Source organism: Hesperophylax consimilis, chromosome 28, assembly GCF_061612785.1.
Source record: "Hesperophylax consimilis isolate HC1 chromosome 28, BYU_Hcon_1.0, whole genome shotgun sequence".
Taxonomy (NCBI): domain Eukaryota; kingdom Metazoa; phylum Arthropoda; class Insecta; order Trichoptera; family Limnephilidae; genus Hesperophylax; species Hesperophylax consimilis.
This window is the reverse complement of record NC_142863.1, coordinates 7,157,089-7,180,593: the sequence shown is the minus strand read 5'-3', so window position 1 is coordinate 7,180,593 and position 23,505 is coordinate 7,157,089. Positions and strand designations below refer to the sequence as shown.

The 23,505-nt window shown below is 36.6% G+C and overlaps 1 protein-coding gene across 1 annotated transcript in view; it reads left to right on the top strand.

The window, feature by feature from the left end:
- LOC149410108 (phenoloxidase-activating factor 3-like) overlaps positions 1 to 22,595 on the top strand; it is a 56,293-nt gene extending 33,698 nt beyond the window's left edge. The window contains exons 7-10 of the mRNA XM_089648599.1: positions 1,998 to 2,177; positions 2,809 to 2,968; positions 20,288 to 20,512; positions 21,068 to 22,595. Coding sequence (XP_089504725.1) covers positions 1,998 to 2,177; positions 2,809 to 2,968; positions 20,288 to 20,512; positions 21,068 to 21,285 — 783 coding nt within the window. The 3' untranslated portion in view covers positions 21,286 to 22,595. The remainder of the gene's footprint in view (positions 1 to 1,997; positions 2,178 to 2,808; positions 2,969 to 20,287; positions 20,513 to 21,067) is intronic.
- Positions 22,596 to 23,505: the final 910 nt, after the last annotated feature.

The following is a 23,505-nucleotide window of genomic DNA, read 5'->3' as shown; positions in this document are numbered from 1 at the left end:
TTACATTGTCTCTTTTCGTTGAATTGACTTTTGTTTTACATTATTTAATATTTTCCTCTTTGTACAGAAACTATTCTTTGAAATAAATAAATAAAAATATCTTTTTCTTTCACATTTTTTCTACAAATAAATGAGTCAAAAACTGATTTAATCTTCCTTCCGATTAAAAACAGAGATTTTTCAAAATCTGTTAATCTGTAATCTGTCAGAAAAATACATAATTTATTTGGTTATCTATTGGAAACTTATTCTGAACACAAATTTTAATTATTTTTTTTGTCAATAAAAAAAACGTAGTTAAAACATGTAAAAAAACTTTTATAACAATAATAATATGTGGATAATTTATATAGCGCCGTTTTCGTGAGAAATCACCTCAAGGGCGCTATGATCTGATCACTCAAACCATTTTGATTGTGAATCTACAATCAACACTATTTGTATTATTGTGTAAACTGTCATTATCAATACAAACATACTTCAGATTCATATGGCCTCAACGTTTTTTTCCTGATTTCTCTAACTTATTTAAATGTAAATTTTTTTTTTACTAACACAAGGTTCAATTTCTTCTTTGCTAATTTTATAACCCAAAAACTTAATAACGTTCATATTGAGTTCACATTTCTCACAATTAAGAGGAAGCTACAAGCCAAAATGTGTATATTCTTGGTATGCCTTATATCGTCATGCGTAGGCATTAAAATCGCTTGGCAAACGGAGTGGAAAAAAGCTCAATTTCAAATGTAAACGTGGTTTTTATTTATTTTGTAAACAATTTGATAGGAAATCAAAAAAGTTAATCAAGGTAAACTGTCACAGATAATCTCAGCCATAATGCCAGCGCCCTTGAGGCGATTTCTCACGAAAACGGGGCTGTATAAATTAACCAAATATTAATATTTAATTTTTTAAAGTTTCTTTTATCCGCTCATACATTTCTATTAAATAAAAACACTTTTTAGTAGTTAAGATTTGTATTTTATATTGAATCAATAAAATTTTTATTTGAATTGTACTCAAGGGAAACGATAGGAAAAACTTCAATTTATCTAAAGCATATCTTTTGGTATTCATAATGTAAACCAATTCGCTATAAAGATTAATCCAAAATAGGGATTTAGCACTAAGCTTCGCCTTAATTGTTAAATTATAACCTCTCTAAACAACACATACGTTTTTCTCTTCCCTAATAACAATAATATCATCGAGATAGAACGCCATACTTTTCAATCTTCCCAGGCGACTTGCCATTGCTTTAACAAAATTGTTGGCGACGAAGCTAACCCAAAAGTTATACCGAACTAAACCAATTGTGTATTAATCGTAGTGAAATGCCTCCTCTCTTTAAATATAAACTGATTCTACGCTTGTTTTAGACGTAGATCAACCTTCGTGAAAACTTTTCCGCCACTTAATTTAACTCTTCAATCTTCGGTAACGGAAATTTATCTATTAATAATTGAGGGTTGATTGTTAACTTGTAATAGCCACAAATTCTAATATTTCTATCCTTTTAAAGAACCGGATCAATAGCACTAGCAAATTCACTGCACAAATCCGGTTCAATTATTCCTTCCGAAACGAACCTTTTTAGTTTCATTCCATTTGTTTAATTTTTTTTTTGATTTTATATTTATTACAAAATTGTTGGTTGTGAAGCTTTTTAGCACATTTTTTGTTGCTAAAATTTCACAAACTTCAATCATCGGAAACACTCAGTGAGAAGAAAGAGTTGCAAGAGCGAGAAAGAATAGTCCAGCACGTTTCAATATAAATAATATTTATTTATCAATTCATTTACACCCTGATGTGCTAAGATACATATTTTACCGCATAAATAAACAAAAAAAAAAAAAAATAGGAATTAAGAAATTTTAATAACTAAAAACAAACTCCGCTCTACCGCCCGTATTGCAACTTAGCCTCGTAAATTGACATACATTGTATTTTTCATATTACTTTCTAACACCACAATAACCATTAATAATTTGTAGGTGATCGCTATTCACCTTCCCTTGATGTATGGCGGGGATGAGCAAAACCATCAACATGACCTGGCTCTGCTGCAGCTGGCGACTCCCTTTAAGTTGGCAAACTCTGTCCGGGCCGTTTGCTACGACATCGTCAATGAGGGGTTAAACTCCCTTCAAACATCACCTGGAAAAATCGGCAAGGTAACAACATGTTTTATAATGAATATTTGCTTGGTGTATCTCAGGCATAAAATGACACTTGATCTTACACATCTCTACGTTAGAATCGGTAGTCTTGATAATTTAATCATTCAATATGTTTTATTTTTTTGTCCAAAATTCAGATCCCGCAGTGAAACCATCGAAATTTTTATTATTCTGTCAGGAGTGCCCCACGTAAATTAAATAAATCTTATGCACAGAAATAATAACGGGAAAAGATGTCTTTGAACTCCCAAACTTTGTTTAGAGTAGATAATATATTATAAATAATCATATCAAGTACACTGATAGTTTGGACAAAATGCTGAAAGTTCTCAATTTTCTTAATGATGAATGCAAAGACAATATTAGCAATTCTTAAACGAATATTTGAAACAGACAAATCAAAAAAAAGAAACGAATAAGAATTTAGAATTGCTAACATTGTCTTCAATTTATATATAACATTTATTTGTTGTTGCAGCGAAAACGAAAGTTGTCTAAAAAAATCTGAATCCTAAGCTTTATTTTTTATGGTTTTCAAAGTAGTTTTAACTGTGATAAAAGCACCAGTAATATACATAATATAAATGATTGAGTTTTTGTAACAAACAAATTATATTCCTGGTAGGTAGCTGGCTGGGGAAGGACAGAGAACGGAGAACCATCAGAGGAACTGAAGACCCTGGATCTGCCAGTCATTGGTTACGAGGAGTGCCGCATAGAGATGTCCAAGTACAAGTTCAGCAAGTATCTCACGACGGATAAAATGTGCGCTGGATATCTCAATGGTAAATACTATACAGGGTGTCTTTGGACTTGCGACTTGACCTTGACTTTAGACGACCATCTTGCTACAATTTTTTACTGATTATTTTTGTTTAGTAGAGCTGCATTTTTAATCCAATTAATCCAAGAGCTCGTAATGCTTTACGTAATTTTTTTTACGTTAATATTGTTACGTAATACAGTCTCCCTATACAATTAAAAGGGGCTTGGTTACCCCAGCTTACCCGCAGCTGGCCGCCGCGTGTTCGGCACGGACCACACACAGCGTCTTCGGCTCAACACTGGTCACTACCGGCCGCCCCCGCAGTCCATACCCGACCTTGGTCACAACAACAGTGTCTCTCGCGGAAGCAAACTACACGCCAACATGACGTGCATAATTACGCGATATTAGACGCGATCTCGTTCCAGTTTTCTAAACTAGATGCTTTGCGCTACCAATTTCCAATCATGTTTATTGTTGCGGCGTGAATGGACTGTAATTGCGGTATTTGTGATATTGTTTGATCGACTTACCAATGTCTCCAAGCTGTCAGCACCTTTCCACTTTGCACTGCGGTAATCACCGGTGGGGTAATTGTTAGTATTGGAGGAGGTCAAGGAAAGGAATAGTGATATTGGATTTGCGAAATGGTTCAATGCGTTATAGATTGCTATTTTTATGCACTTTTCACGGCGTTCTTTGCGGTATAACATTTGCCGTTTATAGCGCGGCGCGGTGGTTTTAATAACTCAAGATAGGTTATGCGGAAGCGGTCGGTTGAACCTTGCGGGCGGCGCGATACTTTAACAACTGACTCATGTAGGTAAAAAGTGCGGAACGCGGGTGGGAAACAACAGAACCAAATACTATGCAACAATAACTGGCCCAAGCATTTATTATCTCAGCTCGAACTGAACTCAATGGAGTCTCGTTTCCGGGTAGATTCCGAGTGCATATCATCACCTCAACAGTACCGCCGCCCTTGCAGGCGCGGGCCATGCCCAGCTCGATACGTCTTGCCGCCAGCCATCATCAGAACTTGGAAACCCGTAAGCTTTCTCGGCATACCTTTTCTTGTGTTCAATAGTTAACTTCATGTAAAATCCACGCTTCATCCTGTCGTCAGTTTAGAGAGAGAGTAGAGATCTATGTCAACCCTGTATTTCTCGAGATGATTAATATACCTTGTGCCTTTTTACCCATGTGTTATTATTGTGTGTCAGCCTTTCCAACCTCCTAACCGATGGACGAGCTGATGATTAAAGGAGCTGCTCACCCCTGATAGTACACGAGTCATCTGCTTACCCTTTTACTGAGCTAGCCAATTCATAACCTGGTTCGATTCCAGTTGGTACCATATCGTAGCACTGACGCAAACGTGGGTTTTCTTTGGTTATTAATCGTCCATCGGGAGGTCAAATTGGAAACAACCTTGTACTCTTTCACTGTGTTTTCATGCCTTGTTTGTATTAACCATTGAATAACTATGTTTTCTTCCAATAAATCATAGCTGTTCTACAAACCATCGCGTCAAATCTAAAACAACCGTGTCACATTAAAACTATTCTGTGTTAAATTATAACTTTTACGAATCGTCACTCGACAAAATTTTATTACCGGTATTCTATCACAAAGTGCGCAATCGACGTTTACTTCTTTTCGGACATCTCAAACATCACATAGTGATCCAAAACCATGAAGGTTTACTTTCCGAGTACAACTATTAGAGAGAACGAGCTACAATAAACAACAATTCAACAATTTCAAATCTTGTACATGATACAAAATAAATTTCTTGTTTGCGGAATTTATTAGTCAGTTCGTCTGCACATGAACACAACCAAGGAAATTAAAGCCCTTCTGCCATTTGACAATTTCGTTTTATATGTAATGAAGGTGGGTAGAGTATCCTTTTTAAAAAAAGTCTAGAAAGCCGATTCACTCTTTACATATAATTGAGATTCGCGATTGACGTAAACCCCCGACTCTCGGCGCTTCTCCGTGAAAACCTGTCGTCGTCCAGGGAAAGGGAATCTTACGAGTAAATAACCAAACACTGGTTCTGCCTAAACTCAGACAATTTGTCACGAATCACAACAACCCTCCAATAATTGTTGAAAGAACAAACAATACTCCCTCGAAATCTGTATTCGGAAATTTTTCGAAATATTATTTTTTTTTTCTTTTTCGAAAATTTTTTCAAAAACGCACATCTCAGGGACTTTTTCACTAAAATCCCAGGGTAACCCCTCGCCGTTTTTTTTTTCACAAACCAAGGACTTAGAAATTTTTCGAAAATTTTTTCAAAAACGCACTGTTCAGACTTTAGCCAAGAATCAAACCAACGAAAATGCCACTTGTATCTGTATTGAGTAATTGAAATATCCGACAGATGTCTCCCCTAAGGGCAATAATTGTGATTATATATACCAATACATTCAAATGAATTAGTTTATAAATAGGTTTGCAAGCCCATTTTCTTCCTCTTCTCTCTCTAAATAACGGATCAATAACAACCATGAAATAATTAAGGAATTCGAGGGTCGTTGTTTTTTGTTACCAGTGATGTGTGTTCTAAAGAATAAACTTATCAATTATATTTCTTGGTATCATTAATTTAACGAGGCCAATATTATAACATATGGTCCAATCGAGCCGCATCGTGCACCAGAAAGAGCCGAAATATGAACCAGCAAAAAACCAAGAAGATGCAGATCATCATCAGATAAGTATCCCAATGCCATCCTATCAAAACTGTGACCGAATCCCGAATCCTTCCTATTTCAAATTATCCCAAATGAAATATTTAAATATGCAACAAAGATTGAAAAAAATTATTGTTGTTTCTGATTTTTCAGTTGCATAAAATTTTAATAGCTACCTACATTGCAAATTGATACGATTATTGTTAAATGAGCATCTCAATTGTAAGAGTTTTGTCATTGGATTTATTTAATTAAAAATAATTCACGCGAATATTCAAAATTACCGGGTAAAATCTCGCTACAAAATAATTTCAGCGAATTTCTGATTTAAAAAGTTGTCAGTGGTGAGTGGTTGTGCTGATTTAAAAGGTTGTCAGCCCTGGTACTGACAAGCATTTTTACTAACACCGCCGTGTTTTCATTCGTAAACTGTCAGTTGTTTGAGCTTAAAAGTTAAATTGTTTATTATTTACCATTAAAGATGGAAAAGTTAAAGCAGTTAATCAACAAGCGTGGAGTTTTGAAAGCGAAATTGACAAGGTTTAATGATATTTTAAAGACACTCGATAAAACGGAACTAGAATTACGTTATCAAAAGGTCGAAAAATTGTTAGATGACTTTGAAAAAATTCAATCTCAAATCGAAGAACTTTCGGATGACGAGGCAGAACACGTAAGTCAACGTGAATCCTTTGAAAATCAATATTTCTCTGTACTTGCATTAGCAAAAGGTTTATTGAATTCAGTAAATCATGAAAAATGTGAAATTAAATTACCAACTTTGAAACTTATTGAATTTCATGGTGAAATTACTGACTATGCTAAATTCGCTGAGACCTTTAAAGCATTGGTTCATGAAAATAATACGTTAAACAATTCTCAAAAATTCTTTTATTTACAATCGTGCCTTAAAAAAGACGCAGCTAAATTGATTGCCTCCTTGACCATATCGCACGACAATTACGAATCTGCGTGGCAGATACTGCAGGAACGTTACGCGAATAAAAAAATAATAGTTCATAGGCATGTTGCATCTTTATTTCAGTTAAAAGATATGAAACAAGAATGTCCAGTCGCGTTAAGGCATATTATTGATCAGGCTAATATAAATTTAGAAGCGTTAAAAAATCTAGGATTACATGTTGATTCCTGGGACGCGATTATGATATATTTAATATCTAATAAATTGGATGGATCAACTCGTAGATTTTGGGAAGAGCAGCCAATAGATGGTGCACTCCCAACGTTGAAAGAATTTATTACATGTCTAACCAAACGTGTTGAGGTACTGGAGTTCACAAATTTGCAAGAAAAAAGGCCTACCTACAAGAATGTTACAACACGTGATGATCGCAAGAAAGATTTGTCTGTCTCATTGATAGCAACCAAACACGGATGCATCCTATGTAAAGAAAATCATCCAGTGTATTATTGTAAAAAATTTCTCAAATTAAATATCCAGGGAAGATTAGAATTTTTAAGAAAGGCCCGAGCCTGTTTCAAATGTTTGAGGGTAGGACATTTTACACAAGATTGCAAAAATAAATTCAAATGTAAAATCTGTGCAAGTGATCAACATAATACTTTGATACATGTTAATGAATTAAATAGTGAAAACACAAATGAAGAGGCACACAGCTCGACATCAGTGGCAAATCATACGGTGTTAAATAAAAATGAAAAGATAATTTTATTATCTACAGCGATCGTGAATATCGTAGGTAGCGACAACCGTTTGCACAAAGCGAGGGTATTATTGGATTCAGGCGCCCAATCGAATTACATAAGAGAGAGTTTTGCAAAAAAATTAAAATTAAAAACAGAAAAAATAAATACGCCGGTGTCTGGAATACAAAATCGCATCACACATATCAATCGAAGAGTTACAATTGACATGTTAGCAGTGAATAGTGATTATAATAAGAAAATTTCTTGTTTAGTATTGCAGGCTATAACAACCGACCTACCCCAAATGACCTTCAGGAAACAAGAGTTGAAGATCCCATCTGGCTTGCAACTAGCGGATAAGGATTTCAATGTCACGTCTCCAATTGACATCCTGTTGGGTGCGGAAGTTTTTTGGGAAATAATGAATAATGATCGAATACGCTTAACGGAGGGCGGGCCAACTATTCAAAGGACTGAACTCGGTTGGATTGTTTCCGGAGCGATCGACATCATCACTAAAACAAGGCCAGTATCAATTAATTGTAATCTAGCCATTAATAAAATAGGTAACCAGATGGAAAGATTCTGGAAACTAGAAGAGGTGGATGCCATGAAACCTCAGAATTTTGAAGAAAAGGCTTGCGAAGTCAACTTTACAGAGTGTCATAGTAGAGACACGGAGGGCAGATTTACGGTAGCCTTACCAACCCGCCCTTGTATAGACCAACTAGGGAGTTCTTTGTCAATGGCTGAAAAAAGGTTTCATACATTGGAAAGAAAATTTTCCACCAATAAAGAATTGAAATGTCAATATAGCATGTTTATGAGAGAATATTTACAATTGGGTCATATGGAAGAGTGCCGAAAATCCGAATGCGATGCGAGATCATATTTTTTACCACATCATGCGGTGATGAAGGAGTCAAGCACCACTACTAAAGTTCGCGTGGTGTTCGATTTATCGGCAAAAACATCTTCTGGTATTTCCCTTAATGATGCTCTGATGGTCGGACCTAACATACAAAAGGATTTAAATATGCAAATTTTACATTTCAGAAAACATCTTGTAGTCATAACTGCGGACATAGAAAAAATGTACCGTCAGATAAACGTGCAGGAAAGCGACCGCAATCTACAGAAAATTGTTTGGCGCTTTTCACAGGATGAGGATTTGAAGCATTACAAGCTAAGGACAGTGACTTATGGATTAGGACCGTCATCTTTCCTGGCGACAAGATGCCTGAAGCAAATAGGTATTGAAAATAGACTTTCATTTCCTATAGCAAGCAATGTCATTAAAAACGACTTTTACATGGACGACCTATTAACGGGAGGAAAGGACGTTGAATCGTGCCACCTTCTAAAACAACAGGTAATCAGTTTACTAAAATCTGCAGGGATGAATCTAAGAAAATGGAGATCGAACGTGGCAGAATTATCTTCCGAACCAGGTCAAGATATGCAAGGATTGATATCTAAAGAACCCCAAGAAGAAAAAATACTAGGATTAATATGGAACAGTGAGTTTGATTACTTTTCATATGTAGTGAAAAAACCAGTATGTACCGTACAAAGCAAACGGCGGATATTGTCAAGTATCGCCTCAACGTTCGATCTTTTAGGACTGCTAGGACCAGTAACGGTTGTAGCAAAACTAATTATGCAGAGATTATGGATATCTAAGACTTCCTGGGACGAAGAAATACCCGAGGGAATATTAAAAGATTGGTAAAATTACATGAAAAATTTATCTCAAATAAACCTGTTGAAAATAAAGAGAAGAATCTTGTGGGGTCAAAACGGCCTACAAATCCATGGTTTTTGCGACGCATCGGAAAAGGCCTACGGAGCCTGTGCGTATCTAGTATCCAGGGACGCCGAGGGTAAGATGCACTCTCAGTTAATATCTTCCAGGTCCAGGATAGCGCCATTAAAAAACATATCCCTGCCAAAATTGGAACTTTGTGGTGCGGTGCTGTTAACGTAATTATTAAAAAACATCAAAGAAGCGCTCAACATGGTTGAGTTGGATACATACTACTGGTGTGACTCTACCATCGCACTATGCTGGATAAGAGGACAGCCAGCTAGATGGAATACCTTTGTGGCCAACAGGGTTGCCGAGATACAAGAGGCCGGCGATCCCGCCCATTGGCGACATGTTTCATCGCAGGAAAACGCCGCTGATATTTTATCAAGAGGAGTTACAGCAAACAAACTATTACAAGCAGATATTTGGTGGAAGGGTCCAGATTGGCTAATAAGAGAGGCCGATCACTGGCCGAAGCCAGAAAATTCCTGTATAAATCCTCCAGAGATAAAAACCAAGGCGGTATGCGTGTCTACTAATGTCACGGAGTGGGACATCTTTTCAAAATTTTCCTCTCTCAACAAGCTAAAGAGAGTAACTGCATATATATTGCGTTTCTTTAATAATTGTAACACAAAAAACTGTAAATTAACCGGGAGGTTAAGCGTGCCGGAGCTGGACAATACATTGCATCGTCTAATAGCAATAATTCAACGCTACCATTTTAAGGATGAGTTCAGGGCTTTGAGTAATAAATGTTCACTGGATAAACGTAGCGTTATTTTGTCGCTTAATCCATTTATAAATAATGGATTAATTTGTGTCGGGGGCAGGCTAACAAAGGCGAAACATTTATCATACCAGCAACGACACCCAATAATTTTACCAAAAAATAATAAGTTAGCAGAATTAATTATTCGACATCTTCATTATGTACATTTACATGCAGGGACACAAACTTTGTTATCTCTAGTGAGATTACAGTTCTGGCCGATTGCCGGAAAAACCACTGTTAAGCAAATATTACATAAATGTATAGTATGTTTCAGAAAAAATCCAGTAACCAGTCAAGTTATCATGGGTGACTTGCCGGAAAACAGAATAACACCTAGCAGGCCGTTCGAGGTTACCGGGATTGATTACGCAGGTCCTATCATGATGAAAAGCGGTATCACCAGGAAGGCTCCATTGGTGAAATCTTATTTATGCATTTTTGTTTGTTTCTCAACGAAAGCTGTGCATTTGGAACTGGTAACGGACCTCACCACTGACAACTTTTTAAATTGTTTAAAACGTTTCATTGCGCGGAGGGGCAAACCCTTTAAAATATATTCAGATAATGCGACCAATTTTAAGGGAGCATATAATCAACTGAGAGAATTGTATGATAAGTTAAAGAAATCTGATGACAAGATTCAAAAATATTTAGCTGATTTGTCAATACTGTGGGGATTTATTCCACCACGGTCACCGAATTTCGCTGGACTCTGGGAAGCAGCAGTGAAATCCGCCAAATATCATTTAAAAAAAATAACCGATAATTCAAGTTTAACCTTTGAACAATTATATACTTTATTGTGTCAGGTAGAATGCTGTTTAAATTCACGTCCGCTCACTCCTCTGTCCAACGATCCGACTGACCTGAATCCTTTGACTCCAAATCATTTCCTGATTGGCGGAGGGATAGCTTCTATCTCTGAGAAGGATGTTCGGGAGATACAATATAATCGATTGAATCAATATCAAAAATTAAATGCACTGATTCAAACATTTTGGTGCAGGTGGAAACTGGAATATCTTGCAGAATTACAAAGACGTACCAAATGGAAGGAAGACAAGGGCCTCAGGACTGTTGAAAGGGACGACATGGTCATACTAAAGGAGGACAACCTGCCGCCTAATATGTGGAAACTAGCCAGGATCCTAGCTACTCACCCTGGAGCTGACGGGAAAGTGCGGGTGGTTACCCTCAAAACCGCACAAGGAACATTGAAGAGACCTATCAGCAAAATATGTTTATTACCCATGGAAAGGGATTCAAGCATTGCTACAGGGACGCCCGATGTACCCCCCGGACTGAATAAATAAGTTCCTGCAGTCATAAAAAGGAGAAGAATTAGCAACCTACCTCAAGGATGACCTTGGACCATCAAATTTTTGCTAGCAGTCATAAAAAGGAGAAGAATTAGCAACCTACCTGAAGGATGACCTTGGACCATCAAATTTTTGCTAGCAGTCATAAGAAGGAGAAGAATTAGCAACCTACCTGAAGGATGACCTAGGAACATCGAATTAACTTGTTCATATTATGATTCTCTTATTTTAGAACTTTTTGTTCATATTCATCTCATGATTGTTTTTCAAATTAATTTGTCCATATTTATATTATGTTTATTTTTCAAATTATTTTTGTTTATATTATGGTTATTTTTAGAAAAAAAATTTTTTTGTTTATGTGTAAAAAAATAAATTCTTCCGTGCCCTGGCAGCATGTTCAGACTTTAGCCAAGAATCAAACCAACGAAAATGCCACTTGTATCTGTATTGAGTAATTGAAATATCCGACAGATGTCTCTCCTAAGGGCAATAATTGTGATTATATATACCAATACATTCAAATGAATTAGTTTATAAATAGGTTTGCAAGCCCATTTTCTTCCTCTTCTCTCTCTAAATAACGGATCAATAACAACCATAAAATAATTAAGGAATTCGAGGGTCGTTGTTTTTTGTTACCAGTGATGTGTGTTCTAAAGAATAAACTTATCAATTATATTTCTTGGTATCATTAATTTAACGAGGCCAATATTATAACATGCACATCTCAGGGACTTTTTCACTAAAATCCCAGGGTAACCCCTCGCCGTTTTTTTTCACAAACCAAGGACTTAGAAATTTTTCGAAATTTTTTTCAAAAACGCACATCTCAGGAACTTTTCCATCAAAAACACAAGGAAACCGCTGGCCATTTTTTTTCCATATTGGGACTTTGAAAAATTTCACAAAATTCTTCACCCATCATCACAAGCACATCTTTTTTTGAAAAATAACCAGCCACACACTCTGACAATTCCTTTTTCTTCTCACAAAGTCTAACTCGACTTCCAAAAAATGAATCCTCAAAACAACACCTTAGGCATAATAGCCAACATCTGCTCTCAAAGTACGCAAAGTTTAGAAAAAGAATTAAAAGACAGGAATATTTCTCCTTTCAACAAAACCAAAAACGTCCTGATTAAGTACGCAACATTCTACAGCAGGAAATACATAAAAGGGCTGGAATTTCAACCCGGCAGTATAATTGCTGACACAAACAGACACAATTTACGCAGGAAACATGTTACCTTAAAGGAAAACGACACAGTTTGGAGACGCAACAACACACTCTCACAAGGTGCTTTGTACTTCTCTGCAAAACTAGCTCCTCGCTTTGTTAAAGCAAAAGTGCTGAGAAAAATCTCAGATGTAGTATATACCCTATCGGACGCCTCTGGTAAACACATCGGTAACTACCACTTGAAAGATATTGTCAAACTAGGAAGTGTGGACACAACGGACACCACCTTCACTAGGTCACTACACTCATAATTAACAAACTTCTAGCTCTACCTTTGTCCCACGAGATTTGGCCCTCGTGCAGACAAACGGCATGTCTTATCGCGTAAGTTTCATATAAAAACTCGCATTTCGACCTCTGCAAGGTAACCTTCTCATTTTTCTAAAAACACAGAAGTGTCAACTGTGGTTTTTTAATCATTTCTCACCCATACATGTACAACTATGCTCTTTTGTATAAACCTTTTGTTATTTTTGTTTCTTTGTCACACCTCACCGTGTAATGTATATAATTGTACTCATATTTTGTACGTATCTTCTCTGGAACTGATCATTCCAGTCAAGAGACTTTTCTGCTTCCCAAACAATGGATGCTCCCGGAGTCGCGTCCCTGGACATCAATTGTTAGTCGTCACCATTCCGACACTTACGACACTAAATACATAACTATTTTTTGTCATAACTACCACAAAAAGTCACGTACAACATTGTATGTAAATGTTTTTTAATTCTCTTATGTTCTTTGTCCTTCACATTGTTTTTCACATTGTTCTTTCACATTTGTTCGTCACATTTGTTCCATTGGGTTCCATCGTACATAAAACAATGACCCTTTGCAACATACACCCAATTGAGGTGAATTTTCTACCCCTGTAATTTGTAATCATAATGCGTGTGTAAATTCCAGCTCGGTATCGTCATTTGATTCAAATTACACAGGTGTAACAAATAAAAGTTACAATTACCTTTGTTTAAAGTTTTTTTCAGTTTTTTCTAAAAAATTGAATGGCGCTCAACATTCCCATCTGCTCTAATTTGCTGTTTTTCAGAATTTGATATTGACACGTCAATTCTGAAAAAGGTTGTTCTAAAGGAAAACAAATACCGATTTGTCCTCCTCATCAATAACAAAGTATCATACATAACACCTTTCGGTCACATTGAGTATGTTAAATCTTAAGATCTCAACTTCCTGACCCCAATTTGTTATATTATGTACTATTTTTTGACTTAAATAGCATTAATTTGCCTTGTCAAATACACCAAGCCAGGTCACTCATATTAAGTCATCCTGTGTCTCCAGGTGCCTTTTGTATCAATTTGTATCATAAAGTTCACAACATTCGTGTTCGTGGCAATTTTGGCAACACCACGTGTGTTTCCCTGTTTTTTTGTTTGGTCATTTTAAGTAAGTAAAACCCTAAAAGGTCTTAAATAAACCACTACAAACCTTTTTGTAAGCAAAGAGTTAGTAAAACCAATAGGTCTCTTCTGCTATACTGTGTGTCTTGTAAGACATCCTTAGGCATATGTCTTGTATTATTGCCAACTTAACGCATAAACCCAACCAAAGGTTATGCCATCATAACCTTTGGTTGGGTCGTTATAATTACTTTTTTACTGGCTTACATACACTGTGGCCAAAGAGATAATTTGTTCCATAAATGGTTATAAATATCTATGTTGTACCATCCTTTCAATACTAGGGTTCTTTCGTAATTCGTTCAATTTCTACATGAGACGTGGAAACGTTATAATATTTACCATGATTCGTGCGAACGATACAATATCTTGTTGTTGTTTTCTTTAAATAAGTTGACACTATGTACTTGTTCTACCAGACGTAGATCATTTTACCCTGACTTGTCGCCCTTAATTGGGACCCTTTTTGTATAACTCATGACACTGAGGGAAATGTCCTTCACTGTAGTGAGAATTTTTGTTCTCTTCAAACAAACATGAAGCTGTGCATTAGGGTGGTTACAAGGTATAAGGTGAAAAAATATTTTCGTCCTAATGGCGGCCTGACCCCCCTAACATTTGCTATTTGTCTAGAAAATAAGATTTGGAAAGTTTTAGCTCAATTGGATAATGTTAACCTGTGCCTCATCGAGATTAAATATGAAAAAACGATTTTTTGCCAAAAAAATTACTTAATTTAATCACCCTTGATCAAATTTTGTTTCCTTTGAACATTATACATTATCAACCAAATAATAAACAACATCATATTTAATAAAATAATATAATATTTAATAAAACATAAATGAAACATTTTTTTCAACTTTAAAAATGTTTTTAGGAATTGCAAGTTAATGGTTATTATCTGGTTTATAGTTATATCCCTTAAAAGGTCGAAGTTGTTACAGAAGAGCTATTGCCAAGGGCCCTTTCTTTTTTTTATATTTTAGAAATTATTCTCAAATCAGTTTTTGATTTAAAAATGGGCACAAATACTGGACCCCACTCAAATATTTTTAAAAAACTTTCAGACTGGGTGGTCGAAGCTAGACAAGACAAAATACAAAACTGCTATTGAAGATAAAAAAATTAGACATAAAATAGGGAATTCAGATGAAATATCAATTTTTCTTACAGAACAATTAAAAAACCAACAGCCAAGGGATGATTACAAAGAATTAATTCAACTTTCGTTAGTTGTGTTAGGACGTACTCCCCCAAAGATACTTTTTTCAAAGTTCCTGGTGCCATTCATCACGCTAGATGGATGGCAAAGTTTATTGTATAAAAATATCAATTAACATTAACAAATTTAGAAAAAAAAAGCTATCACTGACATTTGTTTATTTTTAATAAAAATTCATGTAAAAGCATGGTTCAACGCCGCCAAACCCACTTTGGCCCCCAACCAAGACCCACAATTTTTAAAATCTCTTGTAATATATAAAGAAATCGATAAAGAACTCGCAGACAAGGCACTGTCTAAAATGATAAATCATCTGTGGTACTCAATTCTGAGCAAGTCGCATTTTCTTTCTTCGATGAAAATTTAGAAAAAAGTGTCAAAACAAGCATGGCACTAAAAAGTCTACAATTAATTCCAATTGAAGAACAAACATGTGATAGGAATGTGAAAGCAAAATTATTGGACAAAGATATCATTTTTTTTTGTTTCTCATCAAACTCTAAATTTTTTCAAAAGATTTGAAATTGATACAGAATTTTTAAATACGTATCCTAATATATGATGTGAAAATGCACATTATTTAAAAGCAAAAATATAGTGAACGGTTTCAAGGTTGTCAGTGACACAGCTGAAAGAGGGGTAAAATTAATCCAAGACTTCAATTCCTGTTTGACAAAAGACGACGAACAACGACAGTTTCTGTTACAAGTTGTATCTTAATGTCGAAAATTTTTTCCTGACTCTTCAAAAGCCACGTTATCTAAGCCATTATCACCTTAATCTGATAGTTAATTGTAAATGTAAATAATAATAATAATAACTTCTTTCTTTCATAACGCTTTCTTTTGTATATTTTAAATAATAAAACTTTGAACATTATTTCTTCTTGTTTGTTTATACCTTTTTGCATTTCTTTTCTCGTAAATCCATCATTTTCAATTTGGATTGTGCTGTATTTACTTTGGAAACAGTTTTAACTACACCCTTTTTATGTACCAATTGAGAAAATAAATAAAGCAAAATTTGGACAGCACATGTAATTAAATCTTGCAATATTGTTACGTATTTTATAAAAGAAATAAATTTTTATATAAAGTTAAACTTCAACCTTGATGAGGCACAGATTAACCTTATCCAATTGAGCTGAAACTTCAGTAATCTCATTTTTTAGCCAATTGGCATCTTTTAGGGGGGTCAGCACAAAAAATTCCAACATTGATTTTTTGCAACCACCCTACTGTGCATTCAGCAATTTTTTCGCTAACTGATACCTGTGGACTTCTTGTCAGCGGACCCAAGAACCATCCACTATCCATTGACCATGGACTAGCCATCAGCTTCACTGTTGGTTATGAGGTATCGTGTCGTGGGAGTTAATCGAGACAGTGACACAAAACCACCTAAATCGTTGTCTGGGAGACGAATAAGAAAAACTCTCAGGTTTGTTAAGCTTGAGCAAGGGTCTGTCATGTTCTCACAAACTGTAGAAGATTAAAAACGACCCCTAATCTTTCACCAAATACACGTGAAAGATTAGATTGTTATTACTATGTATTCTCCTTCACCTTTTCATCAAATTCATGTATATTTGTAAAAAGTTAGGAAATTTGCTGGTTGATATATTTCGTCCTCACATAGAGATCGAATTGAGAATTAGCTCAGTCACTATCAATTTTCGCTACTCAACCCTCCATCCTTCACCCTTCCATCAAACTCATGTACATTTGTAAGAAGTTAGGAAATCTGCTGGTTGACCACATTTCGTTCTCTGAAAGAGATCGAACGGAGAATCAGCTCCATCACCAACAGACCTTCTCGCTCAACGCCATTTTTTTTCTCATCCCTCATTATCCTTGAGGTTAATTTCTTGAATCTGGAAGGTGTACCCTACACACATAGCGTATCGTCTGTCTATAAGACAATCTTTATCCATGAAATTTGCTTCAAAAATCTCCTCCTTCACCCCATTCCTAGGTAATCAACACATTTCTTGTAATTTTGAAAGTCGTAAGTTGTTATCGCTCAAGCGCTAACACCGGCCATGGAAGGCCAACTTCTTTCAGAAACTTGGTGTTACTACTGTACAACCACCTACCTATACCTTGTATATCAAATAGGTAACCTCACGCCAGTCGTGATAGTTTTTTTTGTCTCCCCAATCTCGCGATACTCATGGTATAGTCAGCATATTAGATCTCTCTACTCTCTCTCCTCTCTAACCAACAACGTTTTTTTGTCTTTTTGTCTTTTCTCTTGAACACAATTTGTTTCTCTCCGAACGTTTTTTCATCATTGGTCTACCAGGCAGGTAAACTTCAAGAATTTTGGCTCTAATAATAACCTGTCCCCGGATTAAAAAGAAGACCAACAGCCCTCCTCATCACCTGCAAGCTGAGCTTCACTTCTTTGCCGCCTTCACTTCCATCACTCACTTCTCTCCAATCTCTGCGTACCAAAAACACCCGACCACACCCAAATTAGGTGTGAGTCGTGCGTGTAGTAGCAAATCAAGTTGTCTCATCATTCAAACCACATTCAAAAGAACCAACCTCAGAGCATGCCAGCTCAAGGTTAGTTATTGTTCCTGCAAATCAACTACTTGCCATTGTGCAATCAACCACTTGCCATTGTGCAATCAACCACTTGCCTTTGTGCAATCAACTACTTGCCATTGTGCAATCAACTACTTGCCGTTTGTACAAATCAACTACCTGCCGTTTGTACAAATCAACCACTTGCCATTGTGCAATCAACTACTTGCCGTTGTGCAATCAACTACTTGCCATTGTGCAATCAACCACTTGCCGTTGGGCAAATCAAGTACTTGCCGACGCGCAAACTCAACATAATAGCCATTACACGCATCAATCATCAATCAACTTACTGGTATTACTCCATGTTATTACCAACTTCATTTCACCTTGACAACTACTGCTCCACCACATCAGCACAATGGAATTCACGCTGGTACAACAACAACAGAACCCGGATACTTCTGCCCCTCAGCATCACCATCTCTCAACCACAACCAAGAAGCACAGTTCAATTTCTATGGCCCTCGTGATACTTGAGTGCAATCTCAAATGGGTCAAGTTACAGTGAAAATGTAACTTCAATAACTTCAGTGAAATTACGTCTACTTGGTACTCAACGAAACACTACGCTCTTCAAATTTAGCTTACAGACCAATGAAATTTTAGAGTCATGTTGTCTTTTCATCACTGCATAAACTTGTATGTTTGTCTTTTCATCACTGCATAACCTTGTATGTTTGTCTTTTCATCACTGCATAAACTTGTATGTTTGTCTTTGCATCACTGCATAACCTTGTATGTTGTCTTTTCATCATTGCATAGCCATGTATTTGATTTTTTCTTTGTTTTTTTGTAAATCAACACTTTTTTTCTCTCTCTACTTCCCTCACGACAAGGTGAAGAGGATTTTTTTTGCGCCTAAAGCTTCATTACCACGTCGCCTTTTACTGGCGGAGGGAAGAATGTGTTACGTAATACAGTCTCCCTATACAATCAAAAGGGGCTTGGTTACCCCAGCTTACCCGCAGCTGGCCGCCGCGTGTTCGGCACCGACCACACACAGCGTCTTCGGCTCCACACTGGTCACTACCGGCCGCCCCCGCAGTCCAGACCCGACCTTGGTCACAACAACAGTGTCTCTCGCGGAAGCAAACTACACGCCAACATGACGTGCATAATTACGCGATATTAGACGCGATCTCGTTTCAGTTTTCTAAACTAGATGCTTTGCGCTACCAATTTCCAATCATGTTTATTATCTCAGCTCGAACTGAACTCAATGGAGTCTCGTTTCCGGGTAGATTCCGAGTGCATATCATCACCTCAACAGTACCGCCGCCCTTGCAGGTGCGGGTCATGCCCAGCTCGATACGTCTTGCCGCCAGCCATCATCAGAACTTGGAAACCCGTAAGCTTTCTCGGCATACCCTTTCTTGTGTTCAATAGTTAACTTCATGTAAAATCCACGCTTCATCCTGTCGTCAGTTTAGAGAGAGATTAGAGATCTATGTCAACCCTGTATTTCTCGAGATGATTAATATACCTTGTGCCTTTTTACCCATGTGTTATTATTGTGTGTCAGCCTTTCCAACCTCCTAACCGATGGACGAGCTGATGATTAAAGGAGCTGCTCACCCCTGATAGTACACGAGTCATCTGCTTACCCTTTTACTGAGCTAGCCAATTCATAACCTGGTTCGATTCCAGTTGGTACCATATCTTAGAAATATGTAGAATTAGTTACCAAGAGAGATGAGAAGTTTTGATGTTGCTATAAACGATTTTTCTTAAGATATTTTAATTCTCATCAAGCCAAGCGATAGAACAAGCTTCAATGTATACATATGTACTTATATTTTTGATATTGATTACCTATACCGATTTGTAGTAAATTATTAATTAAATAATGCTTTCACTTATGGCTTCACCTTAAGGAATGTTTTTTATAGCTGACGTGCACCCGACATTGCTCGGGGCTTTTAATGATTTTTAATAATGTTTTGAGGAATTCTAATGTACTTGAAAAGTAGGTGCTTTTTTATGATGGAAATATTCTTAATATAATAATAAAACTTGAAAAAAAGTATTTTTAAAGTATTTGTTTCACTAGATTGTGTCACGTCTTCTTCTGGCTTCCTTAACTTCTTCTAACGTTCACATACACGACGTATATGTTCCTTACAAATCTTTCATTGTTCACAAATAATTATTTGATCCATATCTTCCTCAGTCCTTCCCGTCTTTTCCTACCATTCATTTCTTATAGTATCATAAAATCCACATCGTTACTGTTCGAAATCGACTCCATTTCTCACTCCGCAACAGATATAACGTTCAAGTCTTCCCGACATTTTACACAATTTACTATTGTACAACATGAAAAAAAACTACATTATATCGTCTTTAATTTGACTCCATATCTCATTCCAGTGCAGAAAAAATGCGTCTTTATCGAACGTTTCCTTCTTCTGCCATTCAAACAACTCTCTGATCATTCCTGGTACTAATAAGAACGATCTTTAAATTTTTCGGCGAAATCAGTGGAGTTGTTTTTTTTTTGTGTTTACAGGAGACAAACAAAGAAGCAAACATATTTTTGTATATATATATAGATTAATTAATTTCTTACGTTTTTCAGGAAGAGCCATGTGCCAGGGCGACAGCGGTGGAGGATTGGTATTTCCTGTACAGGACATAGAGGGCTCCACCCGCTGGTACCTGCGTGGGGTGGTGAGCAACGGGCCTCTCAATGATGGAAGAACTTCCTGCCGATCCAACACTTACACGGCTTTCACCAACATCTTCAAGATGAGAGACTGGCTGAAGACAACTATTAGAAATGTGACACGACCCACTATTACTGGTAAATGATTTCCCCAAACAATGCCCTGTATTTAAGTTAATTTAATTCTCGTGAACCTTGAAAGCTCGCGGTTAATAATCAAATAATAATCGATATTTTGTATTAATTTTCTGCGAATTGGTTCTATTAACGATGGTGGGTGAAGTTATTTTAGATTGAAAACCTTTTTGTTGATAAAACGTGATATTTCACATTTGGTTTAATTTTGCCGGATTTTGTAGTTGTTTCTAACTGATCAAATAATACTAATACATAATTTTAGACTGTTTATAACGACCCCGTGTTTCCTCAAATCGCTTAATTTCTGATATATGGTCGCTCGTTTTACAACAATAGTGCATAACACTGCGTGTACGAATGAGAAAAAAAGCGTGAGCCGAACCACAAATTATGGGAAAGTATCCCATATTATATTTCCTGTATCTCGAGAATGAGAATTGGCCACTGCTTTAGGCTAAGGAATTTATCGTTTGCTTATTAAAATCACCCATCAGTTTCCCTTTATTATTCCATATTTGCTGTCCATTAACAACTCTCGCGTATATTCCATTCTAGTGCCCGATGAGGAGGATCTCCCAGGATGGGTGCCCAAGAACTACATTGAGAAGGTGGTGGCAATCTACGACTACTATGCGGACAAGAAAGATGAGCTGTCCTTCCAAGAGAGTGCCGTGGTGTATGTGCTGAAGAAGAACGACGATGGGTGGTGGGAGGGAGTCATGGACGGAATCACCGGACTCTTCCCGGGGAACTATGTCGAACCTTGCGTTTAATTACAATATTGTTGTAAACATACTATACATATAATCGAATGTAGACTTTATATTATGGATATTGATTTTCAACCTTCAATGGAATGTAGTAGAAATGGGATCCGTAAGGATGCCGGATTGTAACCTTTAATTTATGACCTAAGAATTGTTTCAATCGTAGTGTAGTTTTTTTTTAAAATTTACATTAGCTTCACACAGGGGGCCCCGAGGGAAATTATTTTTCTCCTATGTCATCTTTGGGGATGCTGTGTGTAGGGTATTTTTAAGGAAAGGAAGTTCTGGAAGGAAAAAGGTTTGAGGGTGGGTAGGAATCTAGGGGTCAGTGTTTCTAAGAGTGACGGATGTATGAATCCATCTCTCCCACTGCGGTGCAAGGCGATAGGTCGTAAGAGTCCAACTGGAGAGGTCGAAGGGTCTCTCTTGACCAGTCTCTCTCGATCCGGTTTGCTTGAAATCTAGAGTGTTTCTATTTTTTATACTGTGAAGTTTTGGTTAACACAGCTTAACCGTTTTAGTGCTAATTAATTTTTGGAAAAATAAATGTAAATTGCTAAACACTTATTGATTAATTTAGAGGAAAAAATAATTGTGTCAAATAAAACACTCTAATTAGACAAATATCAATAGATTTTTTAAATTTTTTTTGCATTATAAAGAAAAAATGTTTATTGATATGAATATGAAAAAATAAGCATAAAATATCAATTATATTTCTTTTTGAAATTGAAATTGATCATTTGTTGCTTTAGAAAACACTTTTGTCGGAGGAATTTTGGCAAAATTTGGTGTTTCTTCGGTTTCTGAAGATGAAGATGAGATAGAAGGCTCACTTTCAATCCTCAATCTTTTTCTTCAATGCATTATAATACTGCTATCGTCACTATTTGTATCTGTTGTTTCACCTCCCGTAGAATCACTAGGAATCGAATCAACGTTCGAAATAATAGCACGTGACAAAGTTATTTTTTTTAAATAATATAAAAAAATGGAAAAAAGTTATTTTTAAATGTATAAGAATGCAGTCTCGTTACAAATTACGCGCGAGGTTAGCGTACGTCCACTCCCGCGGAGCACCAAAAACACACTGAAACTCGCAGCGCTTCTGCGCTGCGCCGCAATTTTCAATAAAAAACAATCACAGCCGAGTTCAACATATGCGGGTTTCAAGATGACACAAACGTTCGCGGTAAGATGCAACGATAACAATACTCCTTGTCTTTGGGCCCGGGTCAAGGAAAGGGGACAAGGGGCAAAGGGGGGTGAAGGGTACACATTTAAGGCTATTCAATTTTAAACCTCACGCGCAACTATCCCCCCGCCTTGAAAGGGTGCGAAATCACCCCTTTTAAAACCGCATTGTCATGGCATTTTTTTTATTTTTTTTATTTTTTTTTTTTTATGTGACACCTCACAAGAGTGTCCCTGCCTGTGCAGTGCACAGACTATTATATAGGTCATGACACAGACTATGATAAATAGAAGGACATGACACAGACTATGATAAATAGAAGGCCCTATTTATCATATAAACAAATTAACATAACCTACAGTTATTCTAAATTTCCTAACCTACATTGACTAAACCTAATGCTACTAAACTACTTAATAATTTATCAATTCCCCGGGAAAGTACGCTCGTTGTATTTCGCGCAATATCTTAAGCTCAACGAACTCTAAATCTGACCCACTTATATATTTTCGATATGGCAACACCTTAAGAAAACGAAATACGTAAACCAAACATCGTAATAATTTATTCCACGAGGAAAAGCGCTTTGACCGGGTTAGAATATCATATTCTTCTAAACCAGAACTCATTACTAACGAAATAGACTTAGGTTTGGGTGGTTCTGTTACCATAGTAACATCAAATGTGGTAATGGGCCACCGATCAGGCCTAAATTTCATCCACGGTGGGCCATGAAACCATAGCGGGTGATCTAAAATTTGATTGGGGGTAAGCCCTCGTGACAGACAATCAGCGGGATTATCTGTGCCTGCGATATGATTAAAACAGGTAGCCGATAGTTCAGATTGAATTTTAGCAACTCTATTAGCCACGCATGTCCCCCAACGGTGCGGAAAAGACTGAATCCAACAAAGTGCTACAGCGGAATCAGTAAATGCGTATATATTTTCAATTTTCAAGCGTTTTTCTAAGGTTTCTACTACGTTATGCATTAAGTTTGCAAGTATTAATGCAGCGCAAAGTTCTAATCG